The 26,246-nt window shown below is 43.0% G+C and overlaps 1 protein-coding gene across 1 annotated transcript; it reads right to left on the bottom strand.

The window, feature by feature from the left end:
• Positions 1–467: 467 nt before the first annotated feature.
• LOC128461213 (transcriptional repressor scratch 1-like) lies at positions 468–6,013 on the bottom strand. Its single transcript, XM_053446033.1, has 3 exons — positions 5,890–6,013; positions 1,186–1,279; positions 468–1,125 (listed from the first exon to the last, which is right to left on the bottom strand). The coding sequence occupies exons 1-3, from the start codon at positions 6,011–6,013 to the stop codon at positions 468–470; spliced, it is 876 nt and encodes a 291-aa protein (XP_053302008.1).
• Between the last annotated feature and the right edge of the window lie 20,233 nt (positions 6,014–26,246).

A 26,246-nucleotide genomic window follows, 5' to 3' on the forward strand; every position in this document is an offset into this window, starting at 1 on the left:
CCTGTCACAGAAAAAGACAGGGAGGTGGAAGATGGAATTGTGCTTCACCGTTGTTTCCTCATTGGTTGAAAAAAGTGAACAACAAGGACAGATATGGACATAAATAGATCTAGGTTTCTTCAGAAATGATGAGCTAGATGTGCTGTGCTTTATTTATCTTCACAGGTTCTCAAAACAGCCTCCGAAGGCGACGTAAATTATCGAAGCAGGTGACAATCTAAATCAGGCGTTGAAAACGTTTTGCTCCAGATAAGGAAATTGGAGACAAAGGAGGAAATGGAAGTGGAATTGTCTTGATGAAAATCTATTCTTGTCGTTTGCCTCACGATGCTCGCAGAGAAAACGCTCCTCCCTTGTAGCGCTCAGGCGTACTGGTCATGTCATGTGGGGGAAGCATAAAAAGCAGTATGTGAGTCCAATTGGATCTAAATAAGTAGGTTAAACCCCAGCTGTGCTTGGAGGATCTTTCATTCGTCCAACGAGCTCATGGGGGAGAAGGACCCCTTGAAGCACGCAGACTCGTAGTGTTTGTTCAGGTAACTCTTGAGCGCGAACGTCTTGTCGCAGCGTTTGCACTTGTAGTGTTTGAAGGCCGAGTGCGTCTGCATGTGAGCGCGCAGGTTCGACCGGTCGGCGAAGGCCTTCCCACAGTGGGCACACCCGAACGGCTTCTCGCCCGTGTGGGAGCGCATGTGGCCCTGCAGCAGCCACGGCCGGCTGAACGCCTTGCTGCACACGTCGCACTTGTGCTTGAGGTCGTGGGTCAGCAGGTGCATGGCCATCGCGGGCATGGACACGTACACTTTCCCGCAGGTGGGGCACTTCTTGGCCATTTTGCTGTCTATGCTCCGGTGCGTCTGCTTGTGCCGGCTCAGGTTGGAGGAGGTGGCGTAGGTTTTGCCGCACTCGCTGCAGGTGTGCCTCTGGGTGGTTCCTCTGGGGCTTTCAGCGGCTTTCCTCCGAGATCGTCCATCCATGATGAAGAAGGCGTCCACTGTGTAGCCCTCGCTAACGGCCGTGTCCCCGTTGATGTAGCCGCCGGCCGACGAGGAGACCTCGGACCTCGGGCTGTCTGGCTGGTCCGAGTCCCCATGGATGTCACTGTGGATGTCACTGTGGATGTCACTGTGGATGTCTGCGTGGATATCGGTGTAGGTGTTGTTGATGCGGCTATAGATGATTGACGAGTGGCTCGGGGAGGGTACTTTAGAGATGACGGATGAGTCACCTTCCACCACATCATCGTACGGGTTGGGACTCAGATAATCGCTGACGTAGCCTGAAGAGACAGAGGAGGAGGTTAATCAATGAGACATGGCCGAGGGATCGATCGGAAATTAGAAACTGATTGTGTAGAAAATCTTTACAGTGATGCTACATGAGTCAAGTGTCACGGTGACCTCCACTAATCATTACATTTGTTTGTTGGTTGGTTTTAATGCTTGTTTGATTGTTTGTAAGCAAGATTACACAAAAAGAAGTGAACAGATTTGTATGAAATCATATCATGTGTTTCACTTATTCAGCATATGTAAGTTGTATCATGATAATATCAAAGAAAGGAAGAAATTAAAGACAATTAAAGCATTAAGGGAAATATGCTACATGATTATTACACTTCAGTAAAACATGAATCAACCTGGAGTACAAAAAAGAAATAAACTTTTACAGGAAAGTATAAGTTTCTATCTTTCTAAGGGTTGTCTGCTGTGTCCAACACGATTAAAATCTTTTATATAATTATAAAAACAAAATCCACAAATCAAACTCATCCGTCCACGTTCATTCATTATTTAAAAACATATTGTCTCCGGATAGTATTACTGATTACAGCCTGGTGTCTCTGGTTTCTAAAATATCAATCCGACCTCCCGGGGATCACATTAACAAAATGTGCATTATGCTTCAGGATGAACTTGTGCCTCCCTCTCCATTAACATTAACATCCTCCTGCTGAGAGAGAAGAGTAAGACACAACTATTTTGGAGGCAACATAAAGCAGAAGAGAAGGAGGAGAAGGGGCTCGTGGTATTTATAGTGGTAAGAAAGTGCTTTTATGTCTCTGCCAGTGAGGAGACACTCCCCCCCCGTGAGTGGGAAATCTCTATTTTTCATGGAGAGGTTGAGTGAGCACACTTTCTCCTCATCAGCAGCACCTCTCCTGACAGGTCTACAACCGCACAGTCACACCTCACAGCTGTCAAATCCTCAACCGCTGAGCAGCACTCTCCCAGCAGCGGGAGTCCCGTGCTTTGCTCAAGGGCACCCTGTCACAGTTACATTTAACCGTTTAGTCTCGCTCTGGAGTATATTTGCCCGAGCGATCTGTGTGTTATTGCACTGCCAACCTGATGAATTTGCCGTCAGGTTACGGCGTTGGCCGCTTTATTATTTGCATTAATGGGTTCTGAGCTCAACAGGCTGGAGTCCGAGGGAGACAAGGAGAGACTGGCAGCTAATATCCCACAGCCAGGACTCCTGTGGATCCGTGGCGATCAATAGCTCTCCATTTCAATTAGCACTCTGTGAGCATTTAGACACAGGCTGCAGAGGAGATACTGTTGCTGGTAATATAATTTCATGACGCAGTTCTGAGAAAAGCTCAGAAGTTGATCGATAATGTGATGAGAAGAAGAGACAGAGACAGAGAGGGGGGGTAGAAGAGAGGAGAGGTGAGGTGAGGGGTGGGGAAGGGAAGGAAGACAGAAAGAGAGATAGATATAGAGGAGACGTGGAGAGGGTGATTTTGGTTGTGGTTTGCTGGTTGTGGACATTTACTGTTTGTGATGATTGAATATTTTTAGTGAAATTTAGACATACAGCAATGGAAGAACAGACAATAAATGGAGGAAGGTGAGAGAGAGGAAGTTGGAAAGAGGTTGAGAGAGAGAGAGAGAAAATCATGAATCATGAATATTCAATCACTGCACTTTGGAACAGGGTACGGTGTGTGTGTGTGTGTGTGTGTGTGTGTGTGTTTGTGTGTGTGTGCGTGTATGTGTGTGTCTGTGAATTTGTAAAACGATGTTGTTTTTAACCCTTATTTAACCAGGTAAGTTTACTAACAGCTCGAGTTTTGCTCGTCCTGCTGGACTATCAACTGGTGCTGGCTGAAATTGAACAGCTCCACTGGAGTAGTCACTGCCTTGCTCAAGGGAACAATATGACGTAAGTTAAAGTTGTACAAAGGGAAATGTCCTGTTACCTTTAAGAAAGATTTCTCTTAAAGGTTCCTCTGGGTTTAAACAATTTTGGAGAGATTTTGTTTCATGTGAGTACACAAGTCAAATAGATTTATAAAACACAAGTCAGTTTTGGACATTTTAATGAAGAATTGTTGTCTGACTCCAATTTAAAATTTGTAAAGCAGCCACAAAAATACCATCTACAATTCTATCCCCTTCCAGTATATATAGCGTATAATTGGACCTTTTCAATAGATGTGTTTGTTTACTCCTGACTTGTGCTTGTGGCTGAGACGCAGGAACAAAAACAAAAAACAACTCCATCCCTACTTTCAGGATCCAAAATGTGAGGGTACAAACACTCCTTCCTCTCCTAGAGTTTCTCTCTGTAGTCACTGCCAATTAAACATGACCGCTCCCGTGTATCCTCTTTAGAAAACGCACTGTTGCGAACTGTAGCTGCTGCGGCGTCTCAGCATCTGTGCGCCTTCTTCGCTTGTTTGTTTTTGTCTCCCTCCAACCGTCTCCGTCTCGCTGTGTCAACCATGAATTCGTTTCAAAGTACCTCTGCAGCATTAGAGCTGATGGCTGCTCTAAATGCTTATTAAAGATTAAAATAGTCGGCCAGACCAGAGACGTCCGTCTTTGATGTCTCTTTGAAAAACAGAGAATTAGAGACGGAGAGAGGGACAGAGAGACAATGTGAGATGATGAGAAACCGGAACAAGGAGAGAGAGACAGCGAGAAAGAGAGAGAGAGAGAGACAGCTGCAAGCTACAATTAAATTTTTGATGCAAACCAGCAACAACTGACACACACTTGTGTGCGTTGGACACTTGTAGGTCACAGAGTGTTTCCTCTGTCTCTCTCTCTCTCTCTCTCTCTCTGTCTCTCTCTCTCTCTCTCTCTCTCTGTCTCTCTCTCGCTCTCTCTCTCTCTCTCTCTCTCTCCCTCTCTCTCCTCTGTGTGTGTCTGAGTGAGAGAGTGTGTGTGCGTATGCATGCAATGCTGTGCAATCAGCTGTGCAAGCTGCCTGGCAAATGTGCCGAGTTGACAGAAACAAAGCAGTGTGCGTCTGTTCATGTGTGTGTGTGCTCGTTCCTGTACTTAGATCTTTGTGAGGACCATTTTAAGCATAGACCTTACAGAGTGAAGACATTTTGACTGGTCCTCACTTCTTCAAAGGGCTGTTTGAGGGTTAGGACTGGGTTTTAGGGTGTAGGTTAGGGTTAGGGATTTAGCTTGGATGGTTAAGGTTAGGGTGAGGGGCTAGAGAGAGAGATTGAGCAACAAGCTGCAGTTGCTTCAGTCAAACTCTTGTTATATTTATAACGAGGGATGGTAGTCTCAGTCTTCACATGCTTGCCGCACTGCTGCTGCAGCTGCTGCATGCTTCTGCTCAGTCAGTCATCAGAACACCTGGGATTTCTGCCTCTCACATCTGACCTTGGTACAAAGTGAACACCACCAAGCTGCACTAACACTGTAACACACTTCTCACTGTGCACTGACAGCCACAGTCTTTCCTTTAACTCTGTAAAGCTGCAGTTTTTCGGGCCATCGTGGACAGAAACAAGCTGATTCACACACAACCCACAGGCAACATGTTGGTCAACATATTTACACACAATTGCCCATTTACACATCACACTGTGGCAAGGAGCAGCACATAGAACAACTTAGATTCCAATATTCTCTTCCCTTTTAATGATGTTTTTGTCTCCACTAATTTATATCTGGTACTGAGGCAGCTCTCTTTGTTTAAAGTCCTTATCTCTAAATCCTCAGAGTTTCTGTTAAATGTTGTTTCCAGTTATTATTAATTCTTAACACTGCCAGGACAAAACATAACATCAATGTGAATATGAGACTTTCTTTGCTCAGAAAAACCAGGCAAGAATTTCATCGATGCTTGAAATTGAACATTTGACCCAATAATGTCAAGTCTCACTGACTGTGTTGTATTTCGCCTGTGTCCAGGACTACAAGGTGCGTGGGAACCATGTACAGTCAATGCAGCAGGGCAATATTATCGAACTCTTGGAGAGAAACTCACAGCTGGTTGGAAAAAAACAACTAACCTGACTGATATACCTGGGAAAAGAATGGTGGAGATAATCCCTGTATGTGTGTCAACAACTTAATGATTTAGAATTGATTTTGATCTACGATCTTAGATCCTAGGCTCTCTGTAAATCATCACATCTAACACATTAAAAAGATGATCAACAATTTCGGGATGTAAGGATTTCATTGGAAAACCAAAAATGTAAATGTTACAGTTAAACTAAAACAATACCTTGCTATTTTGTATATTCTTTGCTTTGCTGATTCCAACAAACAGCCTAACGTTGAACCAGGGATCATGTTCTCCCCCCAGCACTTGAACATTGTTTCCCAATGCTTCATGGAAACTATTTGCATTAATATGAGTAAGATTACAATACATTCAATTTATTTCTGAGCTTTAAGTTGGTATATTTTTGGGTTGTGACTAGAGTTTGACCCTGTAACTCCCTGTTCCTCCTCCTCCTATTGAAGCAGTCATGACTAATGCTTTAAACCTGGGGATGAAAAAATACCCTGGATGGTAATGGAGTGCGTGTGTGTGTGTGTGTGTGTGTGTGTGTGTGTGTGTGTGTGTGTGTGTGTGTGTGTGTGGTGGTGGGGGCTGTGGGTGTGTGTGGGTATGAGGGTGACTAACCTTTATCATGGTGGTGGAATCGCAGGCTGAGCGACTCTCTCCGGCTGTGACCATACGATCTCTCCAGCTCCGCAGCTGAAAAATCGTCCAGTTTGACTTTCTTCACCAAGAAAGAGCGAGGCATGATGGCACAGTAGTTTCTCCGATACTTATACAAAACACACAGAGACTCTTACACTTCCTCTTTCTACACTAACCCTCGTCCGAGTCGACCAAAAACCCTGAAATCTGAAACACCTGATTGAACTCTACTGTGCTCCCACAGCTGGAAAGTGCAGGGGAGACATGGCCTTTAAAGAACAAGTCAACAAGCGCTCCTCACGTGCTTGTGCATCTTTATCACACTCACTTATGTTAATCTACAGGCTATGATTGTGTCTGCGTTTGATGGAAGCTATGAGGGAAAAGAAAAGTCCGTTTTCATTCAGATAACTTGCAGCTGGAAGACCTTTAGAGTTCTGAAAAGGTCAAAAATATATATTTTTTAAGTGAAATAGAATAATTCCTGTATGGCTAAGTTCCCCCTGTAAGGCGGGGAATCCAGTAAAATGTTCTTTTCTCTTCTTCGTTTGCTTTCTTCTTCATACGGAAAAATTCGAGTTGATTTGTTGTGTCGTTTTAAAGTCGTTGGTCTTCAGCACCTTCCGGCGAACAGCTCCCGTGCAGCCTCGTGGTTTCAGCACCGGACAGCTCCCGTCGTCGTTCCTCCGTCAAGCCTGCCGCTGTTCTTTCCAGGACCGGAGGAAGAAAGAGAGGAAAAGAAAGAGAAACGAGCACTTCTGACGGAGAATCCCATTCAGGTGAGTCGGGTCAACTCGGTCTGTTCTGTTGCGGACGTTGTTGTTGTGGAAAATAAACCCGCGGGTGCACTGGTGCCTCCAAAACCAGCGGAGAGTCGGTCAAAGGGAGAGGAAGGTTAGAGAGGTTCCAACAGACCAACGAGTCAATGAACCAGCGTCACGTCTCTTATCGTCACCGCGTGTAGTCCCTCAGACACCACGATTACAAATATCAAAGTAAAAAAAAGCATCGGATGGAAGACAGGAACAGCTCATCTCCGCGTGACTAACTCTCTCTCTCTCGCTCTCTCTCCTTCTCTTCTCGGCGCGTGCGGAGCTGCGGCTCTCTCTGATGCACGAGATCAGCTGTTGCTGCTTTATAGAGAGAGAGAGGGAGGGGGGGGGGGGGGGGGTGAGAGGGGGAGTGAGAGGGGTGGAAGTGCTTAATTTTATTCGTCAGAGAGAAAAAAAAAGAGCATCTTGTCTTGTGGGACCAGCAGCAGCAAGCTGTTGTGATGTGTGAGGGGAGGAGGGATTTTAATTATGTGGTTTCATGTGCTCGCTCACGCAGATTTTTGTGGCAGTGAAGAAACAACAATTTACTCTCACCTCACCTAATTAACCAAACCTGTGCTTACCACTGTTCCATTGTACCACTGTACCACTGTACCACTGTACCGCCCCCTGAGCCCCATGATTATAACATTGAATTATATATATATTTTTAAAGACATGAGGATAGTTTAACATTTTGGTTACAAAGGGTTTAAAGAAATGAATTAATGAAACGAAAAACACACTATTGTCAGAACTTTTTTTTAAGCACAACTTCAGAGTCACTCGTATTTCTAAACCATGTTCCTAATGAAACAACTAGAAATAGTGACAATCTCTCTCAGTAGATGTTCTTAAATAAGTGTCTAAACAACAATTGTTGTGTGGATGACACATTTCTACCATAATAATACGGTGAAAACAAAGACTTGCCAGGAACTACTGCTTTACCCTCCCACCTTATGATCACAGCCTTTCAGAGGGGCCGAGAACCATCAAACCAACGGCAGAAAACCAACTTCTTGTGGCACTGAACTCAGGCCATTTCCCTTTACACTGCACGTGTAGATTCCCTTTATGCAAATCAGCGAGCCCCCTGGGCCAATCAGATCCCTCTGTGTGTGAATCCACACTCAGCATTAACCGGTGAGTTGAGTCAATGGAAGGTGCATGTGTTTTGTTGAATGGTCTCACAGACTCAAAGAAACAAAGACAGGTCACTGTGTGTGTGTGTGTGTGTGTGTGTGTGTGTGTGTGTGTGTGTGTGTGTGTGTGTGTGTGTGTGTGTGTGTGTGTGTGTGTGTGTGTGTGTGTGTGTGTGTGTGTGTGTGTGTGTGTGTCTGTATGTCTGTCTGTCTGTCTCAGAGGACGGGGACAATGTACAGAGTGAATACGCTCTGTTTTGTTATTTACACACTTATGCAAACCGAATTCTCCCTCCAGCGGGTTGACAACACACACACACACACACACACACACACACACACACACACACACACACACACACACACACACACACACACACACACTTATGCAAAGCACTACCCCCATTCATACACATCCATTCGGGCAGGATGATGGTGTGTGATGTAATTCAGTGACGTGTGCATTTATGTAAGATCTTTTTCAGCGAGGTCCTTGGAGTTATCCTATTTTTATAGTTCATTGATAAATGTTTGAGAGCGACAGAGAGGATGCCTGTGTGTGTGTGGTTTGTGTGTGTGTGAGTGTGTGTGTGTGTGTGTGTGTGTGTGTGTGTGTGTGTGTGTGTGAGAGTGTGTGTGTGTCTTAAACTTATATGTGCTGTGTAGTGAAGTGCATGACGGAGCATTGCTTTTATACTCATCAGTCTGTCTGTCTCGTTGGTTGTCACTTACCGTTCCTGCTTTATTTATGTGATGATGCTCTGTACTGGAGCAGTTTCTTGTTCTCTCTGATGGACTGTAGATACAGGGGCCGACGACATGGGTCCGAACAAGTGATCCAGGGTTTTAAAAGCCTCCAAAAATAAAGAGGATTTCCAGACTTTGATATTGAGATAAATCTGCCCAACTTCCAGCCCAGTTTTTTTTCATTGCAAAGTGATTGTTTGCAGCACTGAAACCACTGAGGGTGTTCTGGCCTGAGGGTTTTCTGGCCCCAACATGAAGCAACTACCAGCCTTTAACACCAGGCGTGCTCCTGTAGCAAGATCCCAAAGAGTTGGAGGTCAGTTGATGATATTATAGTGTGTGAATGTCTACCAATGAATATTAGAATGGATGGATGGGAGAGATTATAATTTACTGTTTCATGCTTTTATAAAATGTGACATCTGTGTTTAATGCAGACTGTGACGTCTACTGCCACACACATCTGTAAACCTGTAGAGCAAAATGTACGTCTGATGGTTTCTTGGCTGCAGAGGCAGAGACCGATGCAGAAAGAGTCACAGTATTGAAGGATTTCTGTCGGAGGGAGTGGAGCGTTATTCTCTCGCTGACTGTCTGTCTGTGCCGATCAATGACACACCAGGTAAAACCAATTCTATCAGGACTATTTCTATGATTGCAAAATTGTCCACTCCTCATTATATCTTCCTGCCAGCCTGCGAGTGCAGCTATACTGCTGAGCTCAGCGAAATAGATCTGTGTGTGTGTGTGTGTGTGTGTGTGTGTATGTGTGTGTGGAGGCTGTGGGGACATGTGGAGACTGGATACTCATTAGCATAATAATAGACTCAGATGCATGTAGACAGGCAGGCGGTGTGTGAGCATGTGTGTGTGTGTGTGTGTGTGTGTGTGTGCGTGTGTGTGTATGTGTGTGTGCATCCTCTCAGGAAACACAATCGAATGGTCCTTGTTGACTTTTCATTCCTCTGTCTTTTAAAGAGCCATTTAAATGACAAGCTTTTAAATAAAACCATTCAAATAGAAGGGTTTTACATACAAAGCAATATCCGGATGAAAGGGTTTGTAAACAAAAAGCGACAGAGAGAGATACGGGTCAGGGATGGGAGGAGGAGAGAAAACAGAAGGAGGGCGAAAAGACCGACAGAAAAACAAAGAAAGGGAGCAGAACGGAGAAAAATAAAAGAGCAAAAATACTTATGGAGGACAAAGGGAAGGTCAGAGGAGGTTTAAATGCGAAGGAGAGAGAGAGAGAGGCAGTTCACAGTAACATAAGTGTCACACTCGGTTGATAAAGGTAGTGATGGATGATCGTGAGTCTGATTTCAACGAACATAAATTTCTTACATTGGTCTGTTGTTCGACCACAAGTTATTCACTGCTCCTCAAGCCGTGCATCAGCTTGTCTTCGTCTTATAAAACATGAGCTGGAGACACATTATGTTAGTTTTTAATGCGACAACAGTTTGATATAGAACTATTCGATGTCGTAAAAAGAGAAACACAACACAAAGTGCCTGATGAAGTCCTTGAAACTCGATACTTTCAAAATGTGTTGTTTTTTAGTCCTTTCCTAAATCAGCCATTTAAGTCTTTCCTTAATGCACAGCCCAAGCAAGAGGACATTGCTTTCCCTCCTAACATTGCAACAATCGTTAAACTAAAATTGCACTCAGTCGAGCGTAAACCCTTAACGAAGGCCCAACAGTTGCCTTCAATTAAAACAAGCCATATAGCTAAGGCCACATTAGCTACACATTGGTGGTAGTTACAGGTTTCTAGTCCTATTTGTTACCATATAGCGGCAGAAAAAGTCCAGGAGAGCAGGACTAACATTTAAGTTTTTACTCAAAACCCTGTGCCCAAACTCAAATAGGCCTGCTTGTGCTTAGATTTGCTCTGCTTCAGCTGAGACTCTGCGCTTACGCTCAGATTTCCTGCGCTCCAGCTTTAGCTCCTCTCCTTTGCACTCATGCTGCTTCTTTGTGAAACATCTGTTCACAGCGTCCCAAAAAAAAAGAAATCTAAGCACAAACAGAGGCTAATTGTGTGTGAGTTCAAAATGTTCACATGAAATCAATAGGTCCTGATCTCAAACTGAAAGAAAACGATCGAGGCCCTGGTTAAAAACCAGTTGTTTGGAAACAGGGGAGAAACAATGGTCTTCTATGTCAAAGACTGATGTTAACTCTTTACCTAGAAGATGCTGTTGATGCCTCGATGAGGTTTGAACAAAGTGTTAAATCACCTGACAGCGTTTGAACAGCAGGTGACTTTTCTCCCAATTTCACATTTCATGTGCAACACCACTGACGTCTTTGACTGGATTATTTGTCCAAAAACACACATATACAATCGTCCCCATTTGTAGGATTTATTGTATTCGAACTACAAGGGACAAATAAAAGACTCTGGATTCTTGCAGCGCTGCTTTGGATTGAGGCAGAAAATATAAACTCTATTTTCCTCCAGACAATACAAATGAATCATACTATTACTCATATAACAAATACTTTTTCTAATAAAAAAGCTTATGCGGGATCATTTTAAAGTGTTGACTTTTACTGTGTGACAGTGGAATTGATGCGTTTCTCATTTATGCCCGAATAAATCTTTTTTTCTCTAACTTAATAGTAATTCTAAAGATGTATGAGCAAAGATGATGATACTACTAAATGTCATTGCGACTTTATAGACGAATATACACGTTGACTAGTTGAACGTGTGATGGAGAGATCATCGACGCAGTAGGAAATGATTTCGGTGGCTCATTTTTTTGCAGAGCAGCACACAGCTGGTCCTAATAAAACAAATCATGGAGAATAAAAGAAGAGAATATGACCACTAGAGCCGTCATGGCTGTGTCATCAAGATACATGTATGACCCTGCATGTGTGCTATGAATATGTATGTTGTATGTATAAGATGTGACCCTGGACATTAATATGTATTGGGTGGTAATGAGGCGAATGGCCAGATCAGATGGGTCCTTCTTAACTGGTCACATGTGGCTCATTAGGACTGGGCCGCACAAAGCACCTGATACCCTCAAGACGACTCCCGCACCCCAGGAATTATTCCATGTCGTATTTGTTTTTACCAGCAGGACACAGAGAGACTGGGGGGGGACACGGCGAGACAAATGTCAACATTGGGGCGGGAACTCGTCTGACAGGTGAACTGACAGGAAGGGTAGGCGGAGGTAGAGTGAAGTTCAAATTGGAATGTTAGTGTCCCGGGTCACGACATTCAAGACGCCCACTGCTCCCGTGGTCGACCCTGACCTCGGGACAAGGGACAAGGGGATTTAAAAAAAATCATTATGGGTAAAACTCTGGAATTGAGGTGATGATATATTTTGAGCCGTTAGAAATGGTCAATATTACCCTCAGTCCTAATGGGAGCAGGCATCTGAGACCAAAATTATTCTCATGATATTTGGCAGCTATTCGTCACAAACAAAATGTCATCCAGTAGATCGAGAGCAGCAGAACAGAGAGTTAGGTTCATATTAACTACTCACATGTGTGTCATTAGAGAAGGTTGATATACGACAGCTGATTCCCATGTGGGCAGTGTGTGGATACAGAGTTACAGCGTATCACTGAAACCTGGTGTCTCTCAGTGCAGCTTTTCTTACTATAAAATCTAAAGACCATATGTTTATGACAATTGACCAGATTTTAGAGGTGGTAAACTTTGTTAATAAGACATCTGGTCTACGTTGGATTTCCCATCTGCGTCACCAACTTGTGAATCGTTGGCTACTTTGAATTAATTTAATTCAAATTCAATTTCAAAGAACTGTGGGATAGTTTGTCCCATAAAGGACCCGCCCCTCGGATTCTTACATTCTCTACATGTTCTAACTCGGAGACATCATCTAATACCTCATACGATGATATTGCATAAAATCTGTTTGAACATAACAAATCTTTGCCAATAATTGCACATGGCAATGAAACACCACTTCAATCCTTATCCCCAAAAATGTGCGTCTGCTGTCATTGTGCCATATGTGATATTAAACCAGGAGCCCGTTAGTCATTATGAATCTCCGGCTCTGCTTTGAAACTCTCTTGTACTTGGGAGTTATCTGACTTGTTGTTAGTAAGCTGTGCTCTTCCCTGGTGCTTTACACACCGACAGAACCCTAACCCCCCTCCTTATTACCATGTTTTAAAAGTGGCAGTGACGGCCATCTTGTTGGGAGAGGATCAACCTCCAGGCTTCTGGTAGATGCTCATGGAATGATAAAGCACTTTGGGTGAGGCATGATCATTAGGGAGAAGCCTTCAGAGGCTTGTATAAGAACTGGATAACTGCCTGTGACAATGTAATACCACCTCTGTGTCCTTCATGCGATTTTAAAACCATTTCCCTCTGTCAGGGAAAAGGATGAACACCAGCAAATTAGATGACTTTAAACTGTATAAAAGTTTTCTAACAGTACTAAAGATTCATTTGTTCACATTTAAAAGATTTAGGTCCTTGCACTGTCGAGATTCATGATGTTTATTGGATTCTGGGTGTCGTGGCTCCCTGCGGTTTCATTTCATCTATTTACCGTAAACTGGATTTGCCATTACGCAATGATCTGAACACCTTATGATATAACTGGTGTATTTGTCTCCCAGTACAATATGAGCACAGAAGGATTTTCCAGTTTTATCATGGACAATGTTGAGGAAAGGTACTCACTGGTAATGGGGCTGCCATGAAAAGTTAATGTAATTTTGAATGTATGATGAGACAGTTGCACGTTACATGAACAAATTATATAATTTTTATGTACATGTAGATAGATAGATAGATAGATAGATAGATAGATAGATAGATAGATAGATAGATAGATGGATAGATAGATAGATAGATAGATAGATGGATAGATAGATAGATAGATGAGCAGACTGACAGGTTTATGAGTCATTAATTCAAACACAGACGGCTTATTAACCAGTCTGTGTCCACAGCTGGCTCACACCTGATACCGTCCATAGCCCCTAGACACCCTGAACCATGTGTGTGTGGATGTGTGTGTGTTTGTGTGTGTGTCTGCACGTGCACGCATGAATACACACTGATGTGTTTGGGTGCATAGTAACATGCTCCTGCGGTGCATTAAAATCATAGGAAATAAGTCCACTGGTTCCACTGCCCCACTGCGGTGGATGTCAGCTCATATTATCAAAGCATTTAGGCACTTTGTAAGTACTGATGCAGCACATGAGACAAGAGGGCATGAAATGACACTGACAGGAAAAGACAGGAGAAATGGGACATTGCATTAGTGACTTAGTTTTCAGTCTACTACACGTATAAGAGTTCCCATACAAGAACGTAATACCATGCTGTAAGGGCGTGTGTCAATGGGAGGATTTGTCAAACATATTGACCGAGGTTCTTTTGGATTTTAGTTGAAGTGTCAATTTCTAAGTGAATTGACGTCCCGGAGCAGTTGAAGGGACTTTGGGGCCCAAGGCAAAAGGACCTTGGGGTCCTACATCAACACCTCCCCCTAAGTCTCTGATCGAACCCGGCTTGGGGCCTCATTAAGGGTTTCCACCATTAAGTCGTTTCACAAAATTACTGTTGCTGTGGACTAAAGTATCAGGCGTTCTGTGAGACCCCCTTTCAACATTACACCAAGATACAGTTGAACATAATTTACTGTATTTGCAGAGTTAACGTTCTGAGTTCATTACTCACAGGTTGTGAAGGAAGTTTCCACATGAAGTCAACTCAGACTGTGACGATTTGAGCTATAGCTAAAAAAAAAATAACTTTATGTCGAAAAAAGCGACTGTAGCATGCAAACACAACATCTGCTTTAATGCAATAATCCTGCAAAAAGTTTCATTTCAACCTCTGGTGGTTGCTTTCAAAGCTCAGTGGGAGAAAGAAAAAAACAGACCTTTCCATAACAACATTTCCATGCAAAATATATCCCTGTATTGATTCTAATTTCTTGCTCTACTGAGATGAAATGCTTGTTTTCTGTAAAATAATCAACAGGAGCTCTTCTGGGTATAAATACATGCACTTTAAATAATATCAACAATTCCTGATACATTTTTTTTGTTTATCCTCTAATTGGCAGGAAGGCAACCAGCAGGAGCACCAGTGATCCGTTTACCCTCCCCACTGCTGTGTAAATTAAACCATCTTCAAAGTCTGCTTCAGGTGGAGTTGATGTCGCCGCTCGGAAAATCCAAAGAAGTATGAAACTCAGCTCAAATTAGAGGTAACGAGAAAAAAGCAAAGTTGGTTTGTGATCGACGGAGATATTTGTTATTAACCCCTTCGGATTTGAAGCCACGTGCAGATTTATCTGAGCTCAGGTCGCACTCGTGTCAACGCGTCGAAAAGCGAGTTGAACCGTCCTCTCCGTGTGTGATCGGGGACATTTTAGTCTCCATTTGCAAAACACGAGAAGGTCACACATGAGGCTCGTCGTTTAAATTGTCTCTCGTTTTGTGCAACAACTCCGCAGAGTGATGAGATTCAGGGGGTTAATTGGGTCGAGGGACAGTGCACACACACACACACACACACACGCACGCACACACACACGCACACACACACACGCACACACACACGCACACACACACAACTCAACCACAAAATAATCCTCTTAGCTTTATAATGAAGGGAAAAGAAGAAGTCGAGAGAGAAATATGGTGAAACGGGGAAGAGGAGAAAGAGGACGAGGATGGAGACACGAGGGAAAGAAAGAAAGAGAGAGAGGCCGAGATGCTGGTCAAGATAAAAGGATAAACACCGAGGGATACAAAATGTGGGGATGCTGCGGTGGAAGGAAAAGTGAGACGGGAGACGGGGGAGAAAAAAGTTGAAGGGGTAACAGTTAGGAGTGGATTGTGAAATCACAATGCTTTGTTCCCAGAGGCGAGGAAGTAACCTGCTTGTTAAACCTCCTGTGATATCTGGTTAAGCCGTTGTTGTGTTTGCGCGAGCGGTAGCATGTTGTTGCAGGCTAATGAAACACTGTGGGCATGTGTCTGCCTTTGTTCTGGTTTGGCTTTTTTTCGACTCTGGCTTTTTGGATTAATTACTCTTTTCGCTCTCAAGTGAATGTGTGGAGTTTTGATACGTTTATAGAGTCGGTAGAAATTAGCCGTTACATTTTTGTTTCCTTCACGCAGCTGGAGGTTCTTCATCTAAGTTCTACTTCCTTATTCTTTCTTCCATTCTCGGTTTAAGCTTCTTTATAACATTTAAAGGTGTAATTAATTTAAAGGTCCAGTGTGTAAGATATAGGTGAAAGGGATCTTTTGGCAGAAATTGAATATAAAATAATCCTAGTGATGTTTTCACGAGTGTGTTTCATCTAAATTGTACAACTTGTTGTTTTCCTTACCCTAGAATGGGCCTTTTGTATTTAAATACTTTATTTGTCCTCTTTACAGAGGCCACCAGGTTTTTCTACAGTTGCAAACTTGACAAACTAAACACCTTTGGAGTTTCTATGATGACTGAAGGCTGCCACAGGTTCTCGTTCATGTTTGGAAGGAGAGTGTGAGGTGAGGGGCTCTCAGCTGCAACACGCAACTTCACCACTAGTTGTCACTAAATTCTAGACACTGAACCTTTAGGATTGGAGAATTTTCTGAACTTGTGTCGTCTTTCCAGAGTTCATTCACCATAAAAGTCACCAAAACCGTAAATTGGTGATATAACGTTTTCACCAACACGCTTAGCTGAGGACCTGCTCTGCAGAGACACACACATGTTGTCTTTGATCATATTTGAATATATTGTATTGACCAGGAGCTTTGATCTCAACCCTAAGGGCATTTTCACTGAGCATCTGGACAAAGGTTTATGTCTCTGTTTAAAATCTAATCAGGATAATTTGGGTTTTCACGTTGCAGTTTATGGAGCGGACTTAAGAATTTTGAATGAAATACACACGTCCTGTTGTCATCACCTGAACATGTTGAACCATGTCGTGAATTGGTGATTCTTCAAGTTGTGTTGGAGAAGCTGTTATCACAAACAGGGCAAGAAGTGATGCATTTTAGAATTGACGATAATGATGCATCAGGTTTACTCAAGATTCTCCTCGAGGCTATTCACAGCATTGTAAAGACAGAAGAGGTGTGCATGTGAATAATGAAAAATAGAGCTTTACTTAATTCTAAAATAAAATACTTTCTCCACTCTGCACACCCGAGTTACTCTAAAATTCCAAATGAAGGCTTTTATTATCATTTTTGCTTTTATGCCAAACCCAGATGTCTTCAGACTTGTATTGTTGCCAGTTTTACATATTTGGACAGAATAGAAATTATTTTGTACTCCGGCAGTGTGACCTAGATAATAGTAAGTAAGTCCCGCTGCTACAGAGTTAACACAAATACCTCGTTTTAGGGAGAAGAATCTGTCTTTTTGAGGCGTCTGCGGAGAACTGTGATCACAGATAAAATACAAGAATCAGGTCAGGTCATATTTACAGCTCCCATGCCTCACATTTAATTCTTACTTGGCACATATACCATTTTTCAGCAGACAGCAGTCAACAACAAACAACAACAAAAATATCAGATCTTAATCCTCACCTGACGATCTGAAAACCGACTGATGGGACACTTGATGGTCTCCAAACATTCACCTTCATGATTTACCCCTTTTTTTTAAAACCATTGAGTGCATTTGAGTTCCTTGATTTCACTGAAGTCAACTACACATTTACAGATACATTTAAAGTTCGGTTTATTTGTTTTTGTCCACTGTTTTGTAATTTATTAATGTTTTACAGTTATTACACCTAAAACCGGGACGTTATGGACAGAAGAGACATAAAAACTATTTTCTACTTGTGTTGTGCTTTAAACGTGACTCATCCACACACGGACGCAGATGATGGAGCTGTATTATTTTCAGTCTTTGTCAATGTCAGTACATTTATATACAATATGAGTCATATATGTGAAAAAGTGGGTTATTGCGTAGGAACTTCTTGGTCAGCTAAGACAATAAATGGATCAGAGGAGAATATTATATAGACGTTTGGCACAAATATACCCACGTTTGCACCGGCCAATCCCTCTCTCTCTCTTTTTCCTTCAGTGTGAGCGAGCCTCGCTCTCCCTCTCTGTAATACTGCTGATTCCAGTGTGACAGAGTTGCAGAGCCGTGCAGTTCTTCCATTGAGTTATACCGCATCTACTCCAGTGGAGGAGAACTGGATCATATCTCGGTTTCCTTCAGTCGAGACAAGAAGGAAGTTATGTGTTTAATCTCCAAAAACCACATGGACCTCACTGAAGGTTTTTCAACCGAAAGAAAAGACCAAATTAATGATAAGGGATAAAAGGCTTTGATGTTATTATTAACTCAATGAATCTTTCATCGTTATCGCTTTTCATCAGGGTAATAAATTGAATTTCTTTGCCTGTGAAAAGTGAAAAATGAGAAGACATAATTCTTTGTTCTCTTTCCAAAACTATGGATATTTATCAACACGTTGTTGTGTATTTTATTTATAAAAACACACTAATCTGGTTCTAGAGAAAATACTTTTAATTTTTACTTAAAATTTCGTTAGAAGTTAGTTTAAATCTTACCTTTGCAATGTGAAAACAAATCAGATTAAACCTTTCCCATTGCAACACCCTCAGTTCATTTCTTGTGATGCTTGTAACTCTCATTATTGCGTTTTGCACAAAAAGGATGGATGGTCTTTTTCTCTATGAGGAGTGATTTGCATATGTATTTGTTTATCTCTAGGCTCTTATTAGAAAGCTGCTTTTTCATACATTACTTCCATGTTGGTTTGGTCCAGTGGACCACAATGCACTGGGACTAATGACGCTCCTCGTCCCTGGAGCTCACACTGACCTTGGAAGATCTGCTTTTGTCTTCTCTCCACCAATCCAGGCTGAATGTACTACAAATAAAGTAAACTGAATTTAACTTTTAGTTACTTTTCAGTAAAAGTTACAAAGACAAATATATAAATCATTTGTAAAACTTACTTCAACTGCTTTACATGAAGTAAGATATATATGTTGTTCTCAATGAGGGTCCCTGCTGATTTTCCTATTTTGTCGGACAATGGTCCAACAAAAGACTGTCACTGTTGGATGATGAGACTGCGTAAATAGACTGACTCCCTCCATCTGTGTTCATGTGTGGGTGCATGTGTTACAGGACGCAGGGGGAACAAAGGATTTTCGTGACACAAGGGGCCCAGGACGGGACTGAAGGGGTGGGGGTGGGGGATATGGAGGGAGGAGGAGGAGGAGGAGGAGGATAAATTAGGAAAACACAACCCAGTGGAGCCGTGGAGCGACTCTGGAAGAGTTGAGCCACCAGAAGAGGGGGATCAGAGGATAAATGAGGAATAAATGACAAGGAAGTTTCAGAACGACATGCTTTAATGGTTTTAGGGGTTGAGCACTTTCGAGGGCTTTTTTTTTTTTCGTCAGCTCGACCTCATTCAACTTTGTGAAGAAGCTCAGAGGAAGTGTAGTTAAGTCCCGCTTATGTCAGCTGGGTTAACGGGAGGCTGAAGTCGAGTCAGTACGTTAACTAGTCACCTGAATTCTGGGCCCACGCCGGCAAAGTCAGTCTGACCTTTCGCTCAATGCAAATTTGTAATCCTCGTCTGACTTTGTCTGAAGGACCTGTAGTTTCTGCACTGCAGCTGAAACAGTAAACATACACCAGCTCGGAGTGCAAATGGATAATAATAATAATTTCAGTTCTAGACAGAGACAAGCTCCAACAGTAGTTTCTACAAAGATTTTTTTTTTTTTTTTTAAACAATTGGGTACAATTTAGTGTTGAATCTGCTGAAGGGTTTTATGGGAGCAAACAGAAAGAGGCCAGTTTGCGAAACAGAGCAAAAGTCTTCAAAGTCTCTCGGTGCCCGATGGTGGAACAAGCAAAAGACCAAAGAATAATTTCAAATGAGGTCATTCAAGTCAAGAAAGCAAAAGTGAAAATAAGCACATGTTGGATAATACAAGGGATGAAAGATTTTTATGTCTCACAAACATTAGCATTTACTCTTAGACCTGCATCTATCTGTAAATAATACTGTCTGTGCTCTTCTGGTTCTATAAAAACAGGCTTTGTACTTGTACTCGACTAGACAATGAATCTTATCTAATCTACATACCAATCGCTCAATGGCTTAAAATTATTCGACAAAAAGTGAATGATGTTCCAAAGTGTTACCAACAAAAAACAAATATGAGGCTATTTGCTTTCAAAACCTTTATTATCTTCCATTTTATTTCATTTTTTGTCAATTCTACTGCATGTTTTTCGGTTTAACTTGATGTTTTTATCCAGTTTTCAGTCGCGTAGAGCATGCGGACGCTTCCCCATGTTTTCACGCTTTTCCAGAAAGCGTTTTGTAAAATCTGGTTTGATGGCTGATTATCAGCGCTCGCCCAGACGTCTGTTGTTCCCCCAACAATAGAGAACCACCGGCAGCCCCTCTCGCCGCATGTGAGTGTGTGTTAATCACGCGGCTCTTATCAGCAACCGTCAGACCTGCAGAGACTCCGATGTGCTCCCTGCTGATAGCTGCACACACAGAGGTCTCCTCCCCCTTTGGGCTTTTAAACAGAGAACTAATAGACCCCGGCCTGGAAAATAAAAGCCGAAGATCATTACCAAGCAAGAACGACAACTCGGTGGAAGAGTTACTATACAGAAACAAACAGCTGATGATACGCTGGCCTCTTGATGTGCAGCCGCTGAGTGGGAAGACGCTGAGAAACCCACTGCTGTTCGAAGGCGACTGGCAAGAAGTGGGATTTTAACGGCTTTGCTGCAAAATCAGATGAGAATATGCTTTAAGCAGGTTTTTATTATTCCTGCAGATACGTCATTTAAAAAGTCCCTAAGACAAAAAAATGGCAAAAACACACGAATAGCAGACGTCATTTCTCTTCATTTTTAGAAGACATTTCCTGCGTCATATCAACCTGAGGCATTAGAGGTCAGACTGGGTCGACTGTTTGAATCATGTCCTGCAACCCGTGACTCTGACTCTGATTTCAGCTTTGACGTTGAGAGAAAGACACACAGGGGGGGGGGGGGGTGAAAGGATAAAATCAATCATTAGAGTCTATTCACTCTGTCTCTATGGTGCCGATGGAAAGGCTCTTAACCTGCTGACACACACACACACACACGCACACACACACATGCACATATAAAGAGAGAGAGCGAGCTGTAATGAACAGTCAAGGGAGTCCATTGCCCTTTTTGTTCACATTTAGACCCTTGATTTGTCGAGACCTTTGACCATGGAGGTCAAAGAGGTCAACATTTTGACTCTGAGGAAAAATTCTGCATGTGTGTGTGTGTGTGTGTGGTTGTGTGCGTGCATGTGTCTGTGTGTCTGTGGTTGTGTGTGTGCCTGGGTGCCCTGGACAGTGATCCAAGATGAAAAAATAATATGAAACGATTTCCAGAGGCCATATCAAAAGCTCTGTCCTGAATATTTTGATGGAGCAGTTTAATGGTGAAACCTTGATGAGAGTTGACACACGTGTCTATGAATAAACACATTATGAGGGGTGAGTGTGAATAGCAGGTCAGAGGCACATGGACCTCAGGTCTGCTCGGATGTGTGGGAACTTCAGTCTGCAGATGACAGCTCGTTAACCGGAGGAGGTTTGACCGCCAACCTAATCATTCTCCCTCTCCCCCCCCCCCCCCCCCCCCCCCCCCCCCCCTCAGGCGCGGCAGCAACAAGGTCAAACGCGGAGGCTGAGGAGGAAGCGAGATGCGGGCAGGAAGGTGTTTGTCTTCATATTTTCACTCACATGGGTGGATGAAGGGTCTTCAACATTTTAAAGGTTCAGCCACAAAAAAAAAGAGAAGTGAAGTGTGTCCAGAAAATGCCCAGAAAAATTGGGTACAGACCTTGAAGGAGAAGAAGGGAGTAGGACATTTTTCAGGTCTGATGCGTTCGCAACCACAGGAACATTTTCGGGACGTTCAGGTCAGGGACGGAGCCTCAGTAGAGCACAAAGGAGGCAGGACACAACGTATACATTCCAGTGTGGAAATCGTGTGTTTTTATTTACAGCACATCCACAGCGGTGTTTGCTGTTATCGCCAAAAGATTTCAAATTTTTGTTGTCTCTTAATTGATATCTTCGTTGGTGTCGTCTACATGTATGTACCTTCTTTTTCATCTTGACACTTTTTCACACACTTCAAAGTTAAGGACTCCAAGTATAATTAGAAAGCAATTCCACTTGAAAAATCTTGAAAACCATCTTAAATTTGAGAGGAGCCCCATGAATAATGGATGAAAGGGAAGCAGCACTTTTTCTTCTAAAGTATCACATCACAAACTGAGCTCAACAATGCACCTTGAGTCTTGATCAGATTACAGACACACTGTGTTTACATTCACATGGGAAAGGTCAGTGCTCCTTAATGAGGACTAATGACGAGTGCTTTTCTTAACTTTCTCCCGGCTCCTGTGGAGAGATTGTGAAATTACAGTGTCAGGAGAGCTTGACTTCCTCTTTTCATCAATTTTAATCTTCGTGTGACACCATGCAGCCTCTTACCTGCATAATGAATGTTCCGAAGCAGCTTTGAAGCATTGTTTACCTCTGAAATGACAGAGAAACATGGAAACAGACCAAATTTCTTCAAACCTTCAACATGTCAGCAGACGGATGGCTACTCGAAAAGAGGAGGTAAAGGCTACAAAGAAAAGAGATGAAGAAGAAGAGATCCTGCAGCGTCATATACACCAAATTAAATTCTTTAAGTTGCAATAAGCAGTTCAGTTATTAATGAGCCTATAGAAGTATGTGTGGGCTGATAAAATGAATGAATAAATGGAGAAAGGGACAACGCTGATGGAGATGGGGAGATAGAGAACTGGGCCAAGCAGGGATCAGCTTCACACCGAGATCACACACACGGAGAGCTGTATCCATATCTCTATTTTATTTTTCTACCTGTCTGTTTACCTCCCTCGCTCAATCTCTACCTCCATCACTGTCTGATTTTCTCTCTCTCTCTCTCTCTCTCTCTCTCTCTCTCTCTCTCTCTCTCTCTCTCTCTCTGTGTCTCAGACTCAGCTTGTCTCAGAGGGAGAGAGGTAGATGGATAAAGGATTAGCATCGACAGAGAGATGGGTCAGCAGTGAAAACGGGCAGATGGAGGAGAGAGGAAGAACAGAAAGACGACCAGAGGAAATGGAAAGAGTTGTTTTATGGCCGCGTCAATGAAAGGAACAATGGTTGTGCATCTCTTTTCTTTTTGTTTCTCCAAAGGCTGTGGACAGGGCAGTGAGGTCAGAGAGGGAACTACTGAGAGAGAGAAAGAGAGAGAGAGTGAAGTATCACCACCTGATCAATACACTTTTTTTGTCTATGTATACGCACTGTCTATTTTTATAGATAGATAGATGAATGGAGGGAGGGAGAGGAGGGAGGATGGGCAGATGGATAGATAGATAGATAGATAGATAGATAGATAGATAGATAGATAGATAGATATAGTCATGGGGGTCTAGGTGGTGGTCTCTGTGTGTATATGTGTGTGTGTGTGTGTGTGTGTGTGTGTGTGTGTGTGTGTGTGTGTGTGTGTGTGTGTGTGTGTGTGTGTGTTAGTCTGATTGAACATATTGTGAGGACAGGAGCAGACAAAAGGAGATCATGATGACAAAAAAACAACGTGCACACACTCAGACACATACACAGGAAGAGAGGGAATGAGAGGTGTAATCATCTCCAATCACGATGGTATTGATTTGGTGCTTGATTTCTCTCTCTCTCTATCTCTCTCTCTCTCTCTCTCTCTCTCTCTCTCTCTCTCTCTCTCCCTCCCCTCCCTCCCTCCCTCCTTCCCTCCCTCACTCTCCCACCAGCACCTGGCTCTCTCACAGTGGGACACTGAGGCTCAATAGCAGCAGAGACAGTTACACATCATTATCTTTCCATCTTACATGCACACTTTTCTCTTTTGAAGTACAGTACACACACACATGCTCCCTCTCTCTCTCTCTCTCTCTCTCTCTCTCTCTCTCTCTCTCTCTCTCTCTCTCCCCCTCTCTCCCTCCCTGGCCACTGGCTTTGAAACGAACCACATGCAGATCTTTTCTGCTCCCCTCTGCTCTCCAATCATGATTGGATCCTTTCCTGCAACAATTTATTGGACTCCAATTGTTTCCATCCTCTAAACTTTGCTTCCCATTCACTCCACGATAACCTGGTTAATCTCACACTTCCTTATCATTTCATATTTCAAAATAAAAGCTGTGACAAGCTGAAGTAATATGTGATTTGGTTCATTGTGATACTGTATCAGGACATGATGGAATACAGTGGACCGTCACAGTCTAGTGACTTTTTGGAAACACAGCTTTGTGGTGACGAGATGTCTGTCAGTCAGCAGGATTATGTAAAAACCACAGAACAGAGTTTATTGAAACTTGGTGGAAGGTATGAGACGAGAAAGAACCCACAAACTGTCAGAGGGGATTCGAGGATTTATTTTTTTCTTTCTTTAAAATTGTGAGATCGCGTTTTTGCTGGAAAGGTCCTGTCACGTATGAGTTTAGATATTACAGGTAATGTCTCAGTTATGTCTATGACAAGAGATTGTGTGAATTAATCTGCAGGTTGTTTCTTTTGTGTTTGAATTGACAGAGAAAACCCTGGTTGCAGGCTGGCATCACAGGGGAATCCCAGATGTGTGTCAGTGTGTGTGTGTGTGTGTGTGTGTGTGTCAATGCGTCTATAGCCGTATGTTAATCAATGCCGTTAATGTTCCAATGAATTAGTAGTTTAGATGTCACGGGACGCTTAACACAGCTGATCCTTACCAGACACCCACCCACATTCACACACACACACGCACTCTCTACTACTTTAGCAATTTGGGATAATTAGCCTACTATACAATGTCCGCCTGGGGTCCCCAGGGGTCCTCTGGGATGTGTGTGGGTGGGTGTGTGTAGGTGTGTGTGTGAGCGCCCTCACAGCTGCTCCTGGTGTCAAGCCTTTGATAGATGAGAGATAGAGAGAGTGTTCATTTACCGCCCCACACACACAAACACACCCTCGCACACACCTGACTGCTCATTTATTGGTTCTAACAGATTGGTCCTTTGTTGCTCGGTCGCTGGTTCACGCTGGAAGAACCGCTGAAGTTCAGACTACGACGCTCGGGGGGGAAAGCTCCCTGTCGTCAAGCGTAAATGCCTTAAATGCTGGGACCAGACCTCCTATGAAATTTGTGCTATAATTAGGAAATAAGAGGCTCCATAAACAGACAGTAGTTTGACGAGGAACAGACGCAGGGGAGAGTAAGTGTGTGACGGATGAGTGAGTGTGATTGGCTTCAGCACCGACAACAAGGTCTCCCGGTCTGCACACGGGGAGATTCTGTTGTTGTCAAGTTATCATTTTGTAAAGAGGGTTTTATCTCTTGACCGTAACCAAACATGGCAGGTATTTCCAAAGGTTTTAGCCCTTTTCATGGGCTATATTGATAATAAAAACACATACATATGCTGTCTGTGTATATAATTGTCTTTTCATATATTCAAACATATTTTCACATGCATGGGTGTGCATGTTTGTCTGTGTGTAGCAAAAGATACACAATAAATCTCTACAACTTTTCAAACATCATATAATTATTGTTCGGAAATTAGGCTACTTAAGGAAATATACTTCAAATATGATCCATACGCACATCCTGTATTTGAATTTGCTCGAAAATGAGAAATTTACGCAGCTTTTACCCCCTGAAAGTTTTCAGTGATAATAGAAGTAGAATATCACTCAGAGATCACTTATCTTCACCAAGGCCTAACACTCCTCCTTTGAAACCACATTTAAGATTCACTAGATCTGCATCAAAATTAAATGGGCTCTTTTTTGATCCATGTCGCATTCTTCCACCAAATCTCATGGAAATCAGTTCAGTTGATTTTCTGAATTCATGCTCAAAAACAAACATTCAAACCCACCAACGGACTTACTGACAGGAGCCTCCTGGACAGAGGTAACGATCCTAAACAATAGTGTGTGGGACATTTGCCCATTTCGTGTAGATTTCAGGCCAATAAACAGCAATTTGATTTCTTCTCCCTTTATCTTTCTCCTTTGAGACGGATAGATTCCAGGATCGTTCTTCTTGACTTTTTGGTGAGACAATGCTTCCCCCCCTCCCCTTTTCCTCAACTCCACCCACCCATCCATCCATCTCCTCATTCCTCCATCCCTCCATCTCTTCGATATTGATGAAGCGATGGGCCCCAGGCTGAGAGACACCACCTCATCTGGTTTAAATTACCTCCAAACTGAATACACACCTGCACCAGCACCAGCACCACGGAGCCTGCATGAGTGTGTGTGTGTGTGTGTGTGTGGGTGGGTGTATGGGGCGCGGGGGAGGGAGGGCGTTAGTGCCTTTGGGATCGGTGGCGGGGGAACACCCATGACCCCGACCATGCAGATGAACGCACACACAGACACACACACAACAGGAAGAGAGCAACAGAGCAGGTGGGGTGTGACATGAGCTGTAAGGCAGAGGGGATATTAAACTGCCACATGTGTTCTGTTTACTATTCTCTAATTAACCCCCAGGCTGTCTTATAGACTTCACACAC

The sequence above is a fragment of the Pleuronectes platessa genome, chromosome 18 (assembly GCF_947347685.1).
Source record: "Pleuronectes platessa chromosome 18, fPlePla1.1, whole genome shotgun sequence".
Lineage (NCBI taxonomy): Eukaryota > Metazoa > Chordata > Actinopteri > Pleuronectiformes > Pleuronectidae > Pleuronectes > Pleuronectes platessa.

What these genes read in the sequence shown, in the direction of transcription:
- LOC128461213 (XM_053446033.1), bottom strand. Translation starts at nt 6,013, where the DNA reads ATGCCTCGCTCTTTCTTGGTGAAGAAAGTCAAACTGGACGATTTTTCA. An exon ending in ATTCCACCACCATGATAAAG is followed by an intron (nt 1,280 to 5,889) that starts GTTAGTCACCCT and finishes CTGTCTCTTCAG; the next exon opens with GCTACGTCAGCGATTATCTG. An exon ending in GTACCCTCCCCGAGCCACTC is followed by an intron (nt 1,126 to 1,185) that starts GTCAATCATCTA and finishes AGACATCCACAG; the next exon opens with TGACATCCACAGTGACATCC.